Source organism: Lupinus angustifolius, chromosome LG08 (assembly GCF_001865875.1).
Source record: "Lupinus angustifolius cultivar Tanjil chromosome LG08, LupAngTanjil_v1.0, whole genome shotgun sequence".
Taxonomy (NCBI): Eukaryota; Viridiplantae; Streptophyta; class Magnoliopsida; order Fabales; family Fabaceae; genus Lupinus; species Lupinus angustifolius.
Window position 1 is genome coordinate 23,689,510 of NC_032016.1, and position 13,822 is coordinate 23,703,331.

Consider the following 13,822-nt stretch of genomic DNA (forward strand, 5'->3'; position numbering starts at 1 on the left):
TATACTAGTGTTAGGAACCAAAAATGAAAATCACTGGAAATAGGAAAGAATATGAACTATTATTGCAAGTTGCAATATCTCTTAGTAGAGACTTCCAAGAAGATGAAGGCACTACAAGAACTTCAAAGAATGTTGTACATGGTTTCGAGAGCCTGACCTCTTCCTCTCTCTTTGGGTATTTGAGAGACCCGATACTAACCTTACTCAGTTTGAGTCCCTTCTTAGTTTCTCACTGCCTCTCTCTCAACCCTCTTCTTATTCATGGGCAAAATGTCTTTTATCCATCTCATTTTCCCAGCCCCCAACAAACTAACCAATTAAGGGTCATTAACTAACTAAGGGGCAGTGACTAACTAACTAACTAAGGGGCAGTGACTAACTAACTAAGGGGGTTACCTAACATGTCCATGTCAGATTGTCTTAACTCTGGGCATGAATAATTTGGTACTTTATCAATGGATATTCCTGCTGCACCTGGTAATTCTTGAATAATAAATCAGAGTGGCACAATGGAGGCATGGGAGGCCTATAACCCACACGTCCCGTTTCCCCAGATCGGAACCTGACTATGATACCATGTTAACTGTTAAAGAAGGAAATATCCCAAAGTTAGAGGGAGAATTCCATGACCTCTCTGTCACAGTAGTCATTTTAATTAATAACGTGAAGAAAGCTCCTAGGTGCTCAGTGCTTTGGATATACTGCCGTTTCTGAGTAAACTGTTAGAAACTACATTTTAGTGTGATTTGAAATGTATAACTTATTTTTCTTCCCCAAACACAACATCTTGGATGTTTGTATGTGTCTGTGTGCATCATCATTATACATGAACTAGTATCTTCCGCCATGTGTACATCATTATCTCGGATTAGCGTAGTAGCCTCGTAGAGGAGATTGCTGAGGCACTTTGTGCTAAATGTTTGGATTACTATTCCGTCTTTTACCAGTTCTTCTCAAGCTGCTTCTTCTTTCAGGTGTTCACTTCTAAGTTTGGAGCCAAGAAGTACATAAGCTAGTAAGCTACAGATCTAAAGCATAATCTGTTTTTGATGGATCGTTCAATTTTTTTATCAACTATAGTTGGCCAGAGAGCTCGTACGAGTTTCAGACATCCTCTAGAAATAATGCAGAGTAGTTTATAATCCTTTGTTTTGAATCACTCAATTTTCAATCATTAGAAACTCATTTGCTAGGTTCCTTAGGCACGATGTAAGAGGTCACCCTGTGATTGACTTAATTATCATCTGAGTCCCTGTACCATCTATTTACATGTTTCTATCATAAAGTATTGTTCAATTCATACGTAGCAATCAAAGCTACGTACATTTATATCCAACAGAACCCAAAAAGAGATATGGTGGTTATGGTTCAGGTTGTAAAATTGTTAAATGTCAATGGGGTTAGCCATATCTCCCAATTTATATGATATGCTACCATGACTCGAGGTGCTCATCTCAACAGCTCCTAGATGATAAAGGACGCTTAAAAATAGAAATATAGAATCAAAATAAGTTTTGTTAATTAAAGGGTCAAAATAAAGCACAAGTTTAAAGCTTCAAAATAAGATAAAGTGCTCAATCCTAATGATATAATCAAACTTTAGTTGATATTTTGATATAATGCCTCATTGGATCTCCATAAAGATTAAAAAATTAAAAGTTTAATTCCTGAAAGTGATAATTGTTGGAGATGAAGTCAAACTCGGATTATATCAACATTCACACTACTATCAAAACAATTTATTTTTTGAGCATTCCATTTTCTCCTTCTATACTTCATCTGACTCTCAAAATTGTGGACCTTAATAATTCATTTGTATCCCGGATCTTTACCAATGACTCCACCTCCGTCTATTATCCATGTTATTGAATTACTTACAGATATACAAATTAAGTTGCAGAAATCTTGTTATTTTTATTGTTCCTCTGTTCACTATCAGTAGTACCCTTCTCCAACTACATTCTTTGCACCTAGATGATAAGAACCAACCATTTCATATGTCCATTCTCAACTCACCATAACTTAATATTTATCTTAATTTATGATATCTTATGCATAGCTTTTGAAAGATTCTACCATGCTAGTAGTAATATTAAGATAAAATATCCTTATTCTCTACCATAGATGGGATGATATACCTCACATAACACAACTACAAAATTCACAACCATAACATGTCACCTACCTATCATTTCCATGCCCTCTATATAATCCCTCTACTCAAAACATCTAACTCATCAAACACACATTGCAAGAAGTATTTCAATTATTTACACTCCTCCAGAACCATCAAAGTTTTCCATCTACAGATTTCACTTAGCACCTGAAAGATGAAACAAACAGCTTTATTCTTCTTCTCACTCTTTCTGCTGTTTTCCTACACCACATTGGCCATTTCACCTGCACCTGCCCCAAAAGCAACAGTGAAAACCCCCCCTACCCCGAAGGCCGCAGCACCATCGCCAAAACCATTAGTACCCACCTTACCTCAATCACCAGACTCCTCAGATTCTGTCCCAGATGACATCACTAGAATCCTCAAAAAGGCGAAAATATTCTCGGTCCTAATCCGGTTGCTGAAAACCACAGAAATCATGAACAACATCAACTCTCAGCTCATAACAGCCAAGAGTGGAGGCTTAACAATCCTTGCACCAGATGATGCTGCTTTCTCAAACCTTAAAGCAGGTTTCCTCAACTCCCTTAACCAAGGCCAAAAGATTGAACTATTGCAGTTCCACATTCTACCCGAGTATGTTTCAAGCTCGAACTTTGATTCTCTAAGCAACCCTGTGCAGACAGTGGCAGGTAAAGACCCTGCAAGGTTACCATTGAATGTGAATGCATTTGGTAACAGTGTTAATATTTCAACTGGGGTAGTCAATGCCTCCATTGTAGGGGTAGTGTACTCGGATAACAAGCTTGCCATTTATCGTTTGGATAAGGTGCTTCTTCCTTTGGATTTCTTTGCAACTAAGGCTCCAGCTTTGGCTCCAACTACTCTTGCTAAGGCTCCAAAAGCTGCTAAGGATAACTCAGCTGCACATGATGAAGATGACACAACTCAGGTTCAGGATAATAAGTCTGGAGCAGTGAGTTTGGTTTGCATTAGTGGAACTACATTGATGTTGCTTGGAATAGCTTTTGTTGTTGTGCCAATGATGTGGACTTGAAGAAGAAGAAGATGAATATTCATTTGAAAGCTGCATTTGAATTTGCTATATCAAGATTCAAGCACATTGCACACCATTTTTTTGTTCTTGTTGTTTTTTATAATTTAAATTTGTATGTGTTACTTGGTTTCTTGTGTTTTTGGCATTGCATTAGTTTGTTGTACAAATGAAGTTTGTTTGGATTTGAGTAATTTGATACTTCAAAATTTTGTGTATAATGCAATGTTTAATTTCCGTGACTTCGAATTGATCAATTGTCTAATAATTAACAGTGGTTCAAATTGCGGACTACATCACGTGATGCGGCCACAACATTGCAGTTGTAGTGATTCATTGCAATGATTCATTGTCCTTTTATGCTTTGGAGTTTCAGAATTGGCAAATGGAAAGGCTTTCTGATATGTTTATTGTTAAAGAACTATATGAATTTCATTTTTATGAGTGCATGAGAGTCTGAGGAGGACATAAAATGTTATCATAGTGAACAAAAGCAGATTAAAAAAATCAGATAAAATGACAGAAAAAGAAGGAAGAGCAATAAGATAGAGATACAGATTTTACAACTTATTACCAGCTTTAAGTGTAAGGAGAGAAAGAGGCACTATACATGTACAGCATTCACTTATGTAAGAGGCAATCAAACTCAAAGGTTATTGCCTAATTGTACTGCATTTTTTCATTCTTTTAAGAACATTGTTTAGGTGGTGCAGTTCCAAACCCGCTTAACAAGCATTAAAACCATGTATTTTTCCATTTTTTAATACTCAACCATACTTTAAAAGGCTAAGTAAGATGACATGAATTTAGATATCCTGTAACAATATCATGTCCTCTATCATTTTCGAAATTTTGAGATCCATTAAAAAATTGAGTAGTATAAAACAAAGTTAAAGTGATATGTAATTTTTCTATTATGTGTTAAAATTTCATTGAATGAGATATAGTTTGTGATATGATTTTGGAACATATGATAGCATGCATTTATAAAGTAACTACAACTGATCAAAATTGCATGATTACCATTAAGTCATTCTTCTTCTCCTCTACAATCAACTTGGGTTTAAACTTGAGAAAATTAGGATATATACACCACTGAATTGGTGAAGTACATAAAATATTCAACTCAATAAATCATCTAAGATGAACATTCATTTTCTGGTTTCAGAATCTTCTCACACTGTATCCCACTATGCTTTTCATGTTCCTTTCAGGAAAGAACTTACAGACCCATCATTCAAATCTCTTCCAACATGCATCTATTATCATTGATACAACACCTTAATCTCTTTGCCAGGTACAGAGATTAACAAAGCCTTTCACCTACCTCTCATAGTGTCAAACTCTCCCAGCTTCAATAAAAGCCTTCTACTCAATTTCATCAATGCATTAAGTGCTCATTGCAACAATAACTCCTAGCCCTACCATTCTTCTTTTATCACAACAAAAATTATGTTGAAGAAGCAATTCACGTGTACTACTAGTTTCTCTTCTTGTATCATACTATTTTTCTGATTTAGTGATAATGATACACCACTGAGAAATACGTCACTATTGTTAATGTTAATATCAACCATCAACTACACTTGTATAATTGTGACATTTTTTTCTGCTGTCACATTGAAAGTTAGGGTGCTTCTAAAATGATACATGTCTTTTTATTTTATTTTCTTTATGACAAGAATAAGCCTCCTAGATTGTTGTTACTACTGGCAAAATATAACTATTTAATTAATATAAATTTGTTCAGGATAATAATTTTTTAAAAACAAAAGAGGTATAGTATATGACATGAACTGAGGTGTTAAAAAATAATAGTAAAAGTGCTGAAAAATAATATTACATTTGTTTTAAAAGAAAATTTGTCTCTTAGAAAATTCTTTAGTAAATAAAATTGAAAATAAAAATAATATTACATTTCTTTTCCTTTTAAATTTTATTAAATTAAGACCAAAGAGGTTTCTCAAATATTTAAAACAGGCAGGTAGAAATCGTTATATGGTATATATTTTATTAACATTGATGTTTGAATAATCTAAGTCTAATAATTCATCTTGCAAGAAATCAGACAATTTTTTATTCATCATATTTTTCTATCATTTATCATCTTTATTACACGAGTATCAAAACATTGATCTAAGTTTTTATTTTGTTAAATGACAACACCACTGCCCCCTAAAACAATGGAAAATAGGTGACAAGCACCATGTTATATCGGAGTCATAAAGTGGTCTGATGGTGAAAAGGGTGATCATAAGGAATGAAGTGCAGGAGGTTGTGAATTCGAGTTCAACCATCAACAAAAAATGGGAAATATAAGGTGGTTTGATGGTAAGGTGTAGAAGGTTGAGGGTAAAGTCTCACCCACAACTAATATACTAACAATTGCCGATGTTCTATCAACATAAGATTACTACGTTAGAGGCAAAGACTTTGTAAAATAAACTTTTAATTATTTACTACACTACTTAGTGTCTAGTCCACTGCTAGTGCTACTGCTTCAATGGCATGCATGAAGGGTAGGGCCCTTTCATAACAGAGAATCACTGACTTGTGAGTCTGTGACTTTTATTTGGACTCATCTCTTTTCTATTTTTTTGTCTCTTCCAACATGCAGTGGCCCCAACCTCCCTCATCAGATAAGACACCTCTATGTTTTACATCACACGTGAAATCTATCTCCCATAATTTCATTGTGCATGATCTCTATATAGAGATCAAATGTCTTCAACAATGTGTCATTCTCTATTCTCAATTCAATTAGAATGTTATTTTTTGTTTTCAAATTTTTTATTATTTATGTGCCAATATGTGACTAGGCCGAGACAGAAAATAAAATACAGTCGGAGACATGTGATTCCTTCTTTGTTAGGTCTAACTTCTACAATGTGTCATTCTCTATTATCAATCCAATTAGAATGTTACTTTTTGTTTTCAAATTTTTTATTATTTATGTGGCAATATGACTAGCCCGAGATATAAAATAAAATATAGTCGGAGACATGTGATCCCTTCTTTCTTAGGTCTAACTTCTATATGTGTTTGATGCTACTGCTAATACAAGTAGCTAGCTTGCTATATATCATTACAATAATATATGATATTTGTTTCGTATATCAAAACATGCATTAGGTCTTTCATTTTGAGAGAGAAAATAGGTGTAGGGTTTAGATACACAACTACATGTACAAGTACAAATAACATTATTGATATCGATATGACATATACAACTTCACTAGTTTCTCCGGATCTAAGTAACTTTCATGAAATTTCAACTCTAACATGTACTAGCAGTAATGTCCACCATAGTGGCTGCTTTGCAGATCCATGACTGATCCTATTGCATTAAACTCAGTCAAATCAAAGGGCCTGCTTATTGTTATTGACTCATCTCCAACACCCAAAAAGTCTCTTGTTAAACCAAACTGGTCTTTATTATTATTTGAGCTTGAGTCATTCATTGAAAACCCACTAGCTCCAAGGTTGGTGCTACCATCTTCTAAACTCACCAACTGATCATGATTCAAGTTTCCTTCCTTGAAAAACTTCTGAACCTCAACAGTGTTATTATTATTCACCTTCCCTGAAAAACCAATCATGCCAAAGACATTATGGTTGTTGTTGTCGAAGGTGGATGATGCATTATCTTTATGTAACAGTGATATTGCTGCTGACATGTGAGTTGGGCCTCCTCCTCCACCTTGTGAATTCTGATTATTGAAGTACACAGAGTTTGCAGTAATATAAGACAAGTCTTGTTTGTTTTCTTCTTGTTCTTGCTTCAGGCCATGTGGCAGTTGTGCAGGCAATGGTATAGATAGGTTGTTGTTATTAGCACTTGTGAATGATGCTCGGTAATTCATCAGCCACTGAGTTTCTTGTTGAGGTGGTGACCCAAACATGTTCATTGTTTCCACTAAATCAGGCATGTTGTTGCAGGCAACAGAGTTTACATTAGATGAGAAAGCACTCAATTTTCTTGGGAAGCATTGAAGCTGAGAGTTGTTGGCATAATTGAACTCCAATGGTTCTGAAACTGAATTACCATCAAGTCCTGAATGAAATCTTGGAAAAATCTGAGGGATTCTGGGTACTTGAGTAGTACTATTATTGATCAAATGAATATCCCTTCTCAAGTTACTTAAAGCTCCAGGAACTCTCACACTTTCTTCAGTCAATGCATCACAAAAGGCTCTGTGTGTTATGAAACTGTCCTTCCTGATTTTCATCGTATATATAATAAATGAACATCAATATATAATTTAACTACCATCATTTATTACTCCACACAAATATTCTCTCAATGACTCATTCCACATACTAATTAATATGATATTTGGTATCATTAATATATAGCATGCATTAAAGTTTAGTCAATGAACAAAGAACATGTGATATTTAATTTCACATTAAATTGTGCAGATCCTGGAAGTGTGTATAAGATGAAAGATTAATTAATAGGACTCGAAGTTGATCCATATATATGTATGTCTAAAATCCTAACCTGGAGAAAAGTGTGCCACAGTCACATTTGTACTCTCTAGTCCCACAAATCTTGTTATGGGCCTTCCAATCTGATTGAACTGCATATTTTCTAGAGCACTTTTCACACTTCCACTTCTTCTCCCCATGCTTTCTGCTATAGTGTTTCTTTATTCCTGTTAAATCTCCTAGTGCTCTACAAGGGTCATGGTGCACACAACTCTTCTCCGGGCACACATAAACCTTCTTCCTCACTTGATCATTGTTTTCTCTCTGCTTCAGCTTCCATGGTAGGTTATGCCCTCGCCGATGCAGCTGTAAGTTTTGTTCTCTCTGGAAACCCTTATTGCATATTTCACAGATGAATCGGTTCGTTGCCATAAGAGACTTTGGGGATAGAGATATTACCTCCGAACTTGGATCTGCCAATTCATCTCACTCAATTAATATTTTTTGTGATAAGGAAAAGAACTTTACAAAAAAGAAAGTATAAGGGCATACTCTAACACATAAAATAAAAGGAAACAGATACATACAAGTTAGAACTATAATGATATTGAAAGATGATAACATAGTTATTACTTGCCTGGGTTTCCAGGTAGGTTTCTCTTTTTCTTGGATGGGTTTGAACTAGGACTAGGATTAGGGTTTGAGTTTGAGTTTGGATCTTGAACATGAAGCAAGGTGCTTCTTACGGTATTAGAAAGAAGTGAAAAAGATTCTTCAGACATCATTTTTTATGTGAAGAAATATTGTATGTCCTAAACTTGCTAGCTATGTAGCAAATTCCAAAACCAGAAGTAGTTTGAAGTGGATGAATGAAGGCACTACTAAAACAAAAATACAAACAAAACGTTGTGAAAAGATAATATCCTTGTGAGCATAGTAAAAATAATAAAACTAGATAGATATAAAAAGTTTCATTCCGTTGATTTTTATCATTAGAGATTAAAAGAGGAAAAGAAGAATTAATACATATATGAGAAGAAGTTGAAATTTATTTTGCATGTGAATCGCGCGGAAAGCATATAGAGGTTTGGAATGAGTTTATGAAGAGAGGAGAATATAAAAATATAAAATATGTTTGTCACTATTTCTCTCTTTATTTATCACTGACTCAGTTAGGACCACTTTGGCACTTTCTACTCTTGTGCACAATTTAATTAGGATATTTCTTCACATGCAAAATATAATATGTAGTATAGCTTGTGATATAGCATGTAGTAGCTTAATAATATAAATAAGTACAACTCATTTTTCTTATAAAAGCTATATAAATTGTTTCATATATTTTTATATAGCTAAAAATAAAAATATACTCTCACCTTGTAAATATGAAACTATTTTTTTCAAGTGTGTGATTATTTTTCATAACAAATATTTTTATTAGAAATAAAAAAGTTAACCTTTAATTAATATAATACATGAATATTGAATATAACCTTACAATCAACTTTGTTTGTGGATAAATTGTTTTACTTGTTATAGTTTTATTAAACAACATCACATGTAGGGAGAATAATACAAAGTTTCATATATTTTTTACAAAACTTTTTGAGAAAAAAAATGTATACACTCATAATATATAATTGTACATACTTATAATGTATGAGTTTTATATATTTTCACCATATTATTTATCTTTATATTTAATTATTATTGATTCTTCGAAAAAATAATTTAAATGAGTGTTATGTGATGTAATGACTATGTATAAATTTTTATATACTCAAAAAAAACTAGTAAACATTTTTACATAATTTATATCAGCTTTATTATATTAACAAATGCAAAATATTTGAGACACCATATACAACCCAACAAAATTGTAATAGGATTAGCTCAATATCATAATTTGAAAATCTTAAGACATGTCACTCGTTTTTATAATATTGTTTATATATGTGTGTATTTAAAGAAAATGTCACAAAATAAAAACGACAACAAAAATTGCCCAGTTTTGGTTATTAGATAAAACACGATTATCGTTAGAGCTAACTTTTTAAGTAAAGTGTAAATTGTAGTTCTACCAAGTTAATCGCACGAACGAGTAAGTTATAAGCTAGGTGAAAACAACAGTTGGACCCACGCGAAGATGCGTTGGTTTCAACTTAGAAAGTAGCATCTTTGAAAATTGAGATTATTAATTACATTACTTTAACAGATTTGAACAGTTCCATTAGTTTTATTGATTAATTTAATATAGTAAGTAAGTATAGTTCATCGATATTTTTTTTGATTAGCAATAGTTCATCCATTTTAATCTGGAGAAGGGTGGTGCCGTCCGTGAAGACTCACTGGATGGGAGTGGGTACCCACAAAAGACTGAGACAGAAAATTTGAAGATCATACTGATATACAGACATCAATACAAATCATGTTTTATATTTTTAATGTTATTTTCACTAATTATAATGTGTCATTCAATTAAATAAAAAAATCATAAAAATAGAACTATATATGTTGGTATAAGTTGATTGGATAAAGATAAAGAGAATATTTTTTTTTTTAAGACATAACCGATAATGATATAGCTCATTGTATTGTATGACTGAGATGCTCTCAAGTCTCAACTGCCGCTATAGCAAATGATACCAATTTTTTCTTTAAGAATTCATATTTGATATTATTTTTTAATTAAATAAATAAATAAATTAAAAAAATTATCTCTGCTATTCATATTCCACTACTGAATGAATGAGTGGATATGACTTCCACAGTTCCACAATAGATGAGTGATGTGTCAAGCCAGCAGCCAAGTCTCTCTACCACACCGAGTCACACTATACCGTGTGCTTCACGTTTCTCTACAAATTCTTTCCTCTTCCCGAACTTATCTCTCTCGGATATATATCTGTTGTCCACACTTTGTACCACTCTATAAGACATATGAAGTGTCATAGGTTTGTGATTGATCAAAAACTCTCTCACATTCTTTTAAAAAATAAGCACATACTTGGAAAATTATAATGTTTTCAAGGTCTTAAATATATTACTTTTAATATATATATATATATATATATATATATATATATATATTTATTATTCCTTTTCACCCATTTTTATTCTGTTTATAAGGTATATTATATTTTTATGTAATGTTTTTTTTCTTATTTGTCATTTATTCATTAATAACGAATAATATGTTGTTGAAATTTTTTGGTATGAGCACACATATTCTTTCACGGTATAAGTGATCAGCCTAATTCATTTTGGAGCATGTATCTACCTTTCTCAACCTTTGTCATTAACAAGAATTGTATTTTTTACTTTTTCGCCTATGTAATTGTTAAATATTTAAAAAAAGTTCAAGAAAGGAATTACTCTCTTAATTTGATGTTATTATTGGATATGAATACTGTAAAGTTGTTAAATAAGTTTGTATAAAAGATGTACTCTCGATCATTATCAATACATAATTATGATTGATCATTTGCTTGCCTTATAACAATTATCTTATAACCATAAGGGAAGTGTATTTTGAATGTACATATTGATAAATTTAATGTGTTAAACTTTTAAATCAACATTTATTATCAAACTTAATTATATATTTTCTTTACATAGTATATGAAATAATAATTTAATCAATGAATAAATATATTTCATTTCCAAATGAATTTTTTAGGGGAATAAAGAGAACCAAAAATTATAAATAAGCTAACATTGTCTTACCGTCAAGAGCAATAATAGGTATTGAACAATAAGCATGAATCACATGCTTCCTTGGTGCTCAAGCAACCAACACAAAGCAACACCTTGACACAAACTGACCGAGACAAGCACAAGCACATTATGGCACATGGGCTTGGCCATAGAGACAAGGCCTTGATGCATCAGGAAGACAAGGGCTTGATGCATCAGCAAGATCAGGCGAGGCAGGCAAGGCAGCAAGGCACAGACCAAGCAAGGCAAGGCACGGGCCAGGCAAGGCAGGGCACGAGCCAAGCAACACAGGCAAGGCAGGGCACGAGCCAAGCAAGACAGAACATGAGCATGGCCCAGGCGAAGCAGGGCACGAGCCAAGCAAGACAAAGCATGAGCATGGCCCAGGCGAGGAACAAACCAGATTAGCCAACCTTGGCTTCTTATGATGTTTTTAGTTAAGCTTTTTATGTAATCCAATATAATTCAGTTTTAGGCCTAATTGTTAGTATAGCTTCATTGGGGTATTAAGGGAATAACAAAGATTAATTAGTTATGTTAGTTAGGAGTCAATGGGCTAGCTTGCATCACAAGCAATAGTTTGTATGAGTATAAAGGAGCATTATGACTCCAAAGCAAATTAATGAAAGAAGAGGTATTATTCATATTACTCAAGCAATAATAGGAACTACAACAAAATAAGCTATTGATGAATCAACCAATTCAAAATCTCTCTGACATGGTAACATGCTTCAAAAAAAAATTAACAATGTGAAGTCTAAATTTCTTAACGTTTTTATAAAAAAATTATCAAACTTATTATGTGTCTCACATTCTAATATTAGATTTCCTAGTTGAGGATCCAGGTCCAATAATATGTCATTTCACATTAATTTAACCATAAATCTTTCTCTCACGATTAGAAAGCTTAACAACTTAAATTAATTAAGTAGGTAATGAGTTTTGATCACTCAACCTAATTATATATTTTCAAGTTATTCGTACAGAGCTCTTTGGTGCTTCTTCTCCAACCACTGCTGGTGCCAACATATATGCACGTGCAAATTCATTATTAACTATGATGGGTATGAAGCTTTTTTCCTTCCAGTAATTTAAAACTAAAAAATGTGAACATTATTTTTAATTCTAATAATTCAAATAAAATTTAATGGTCGGAAAGTAAATTTTATATCATTGTATCACTTTCTTTGTCATAGTTTAAATATATGTCATACTATTTCCATTACCAGTTTTGAAATAAAACTTTAACTTGATATTATAAATAGAACTCAACTTATTTCAGATTTTTATGACCCAAAACATGTTTTTTAGTTATAAGTGAAATGAACTATTTGCCTGAACCAATAAGCTCATATGGAGTAACATGCTAAAAAAAATAAATCTCACATCTTCTATCTAGTGTTTCTCATTCTCCCAATTGATTTTATGAAACTTTAACTTTTATACTAGTAGTTTTTATTTTTTTCACCTACCTCAGGTACATATGCATATTTTCCATGAGATGATGTACTCGATGGCTATAGAATTTGTAGTAAAAACAAAAAATTCTATAGTTGATCGCAGAGGAGAAACTACTACCCAATATGGAACATAGAACTTCATGCCTATTATATGAGTATATTCCCTTCACACACAGACTGGAATTCATCTTTAATTCATCTTTAGTAAGATGTATGATAAATGATGTGATTTATGTGCTTATTGGATGATTTTTTATTCCAATTTCGGCTGATTAACTAATATAGTTTTTTCACTAAATTTAGCCAAGTGTTATATTTTGTCACTAAATTATATTCAATTTTGCAATTAAATTATTTTTATAATGCTTTTATAAGCACTAACGTGTTAACAGATACTTCGTATCAACTGATCCGCATTCTTATTTTATGATATTAAGTATTAAATTTCTATTTTTTACTATAAAAAACTAGAACGTTTTTTATTGAATGTAATTTATGTTTTATTTTTTATATTTATTATAATATTCAAGTTAAAATGAGATATATTAATTATAATTATCTAGGATTATATGGTTTTATTTTAGAAATAAAAAATATTAAGTAAAAAATAGAAAAATAGAATTATGATGAAAGTTATAAACTTAATAAAAAGTGAAAATTTAAGAAGATAATATATGATAGTTGATATGATATACATAAAACTTATGTCAATTTCTCATTTCGTGCCTATTGGGTGGAGAAAAATAGAAGATAGAAATAAGAGAATGTGTGGAAAACACAAAATAATCACTCATCATAGTGTAATTTGTGTTTTCCTATTTTGCCTTCAATATCTTTTTATTTCTACCAAAAAACCATATAATATTATTTTCTTATTATCTTCTTATTTTAAAAGTGTATTTAAAAAATTGAATATTAGACCAATTGAATAAATTCAACCGTAAATTTAGCGCAAAAAATTATATTTGAATTTATAAAATACAAACTATACATTACAAACGATAGGAAAGCGGGTTGACAAGCACAATAGTGCATATTAACACG

At 32.1% G+C, this 13,822-nt stretch overlaps 2 protein-coding genes across 2 annotated transcripts; one reads left to right on the top strand and one right to left on the bottom strand.

The window, feature by feature from the left end:
• On the top strand, nucleotides 1,919–3,360 carry LOC109353606 (fasciclin-like arabinogalactan protein 12). Its single transcript, XM_019595938.1, has one exon. It carries the CDS (start codon nucleotides 2,331–2,333, stop codon nucleotides 3,171–3,173), a length of 843 nt encoding a protein of 280 aa, XP_019451483.1. The 5' UTR covers nucleotides 1,919–2,330; the 3' UTR covers nucleotides 3,174–3,360.
• Nucleotides 6,319–8,512, bottom strand: LOC109355335 (protein indeterminate-domain 9-like). Its single transcript, XM_019598437.1, has 3 exons — nucleotides 8,239–8,512; nucleotides 7,675–8,074; nucleotides 6,319–7,388 (listed from the first exon to the last, which is right to left on the bottom strand). The coding sequence occupies exons 1-3, from the start codon at nucleotides 8,384–8,386 to the stop codon at nucleotides 6,458–6,460; spliced, it is 1,479 nt and encodes a 492-aa protein (XP_019453982.1). The 5' UTR covers nucleotides 8,387–8,512; the 3' UTR covers nucleotides 6,319–6,457.

What these genes read in the sequence shown, in the direction of transcription:
- LOC109353606 (XM_019595938.1), top strand. Translation starts at nt 2,331, where the DNA reads ATGAAACAAACAGCTTTATTCTTCTTCTCACTCTTTCTGCTGTTTTCC.
- LOC109355335 (XM_019598437.1), bottom strand. Translation starts at nt 8,386, where the DNA reads ATGATGTCTGAAGAATCTTTTTCACTTCTTTCTAATACCGTAAGAAGC. An exon ending in AAACCTACCTGGAAACCCAG is followed by an intron (nt 8,075 to 8,238) that starts GCAAGTAATAAC and finishes ATGAATTGGCAG; the next exon opens with ATCCAAGTTCGGAGGTAATA. An exon ending in TGTGGCACACTTTTCTCCAG is followed by an intron (nt 7,389 to 7,674) that starts GTTAGGATTTTA and finishes GATGAAAATCAG; the next exon opens with GAAGGACAGTTTCATAACAC.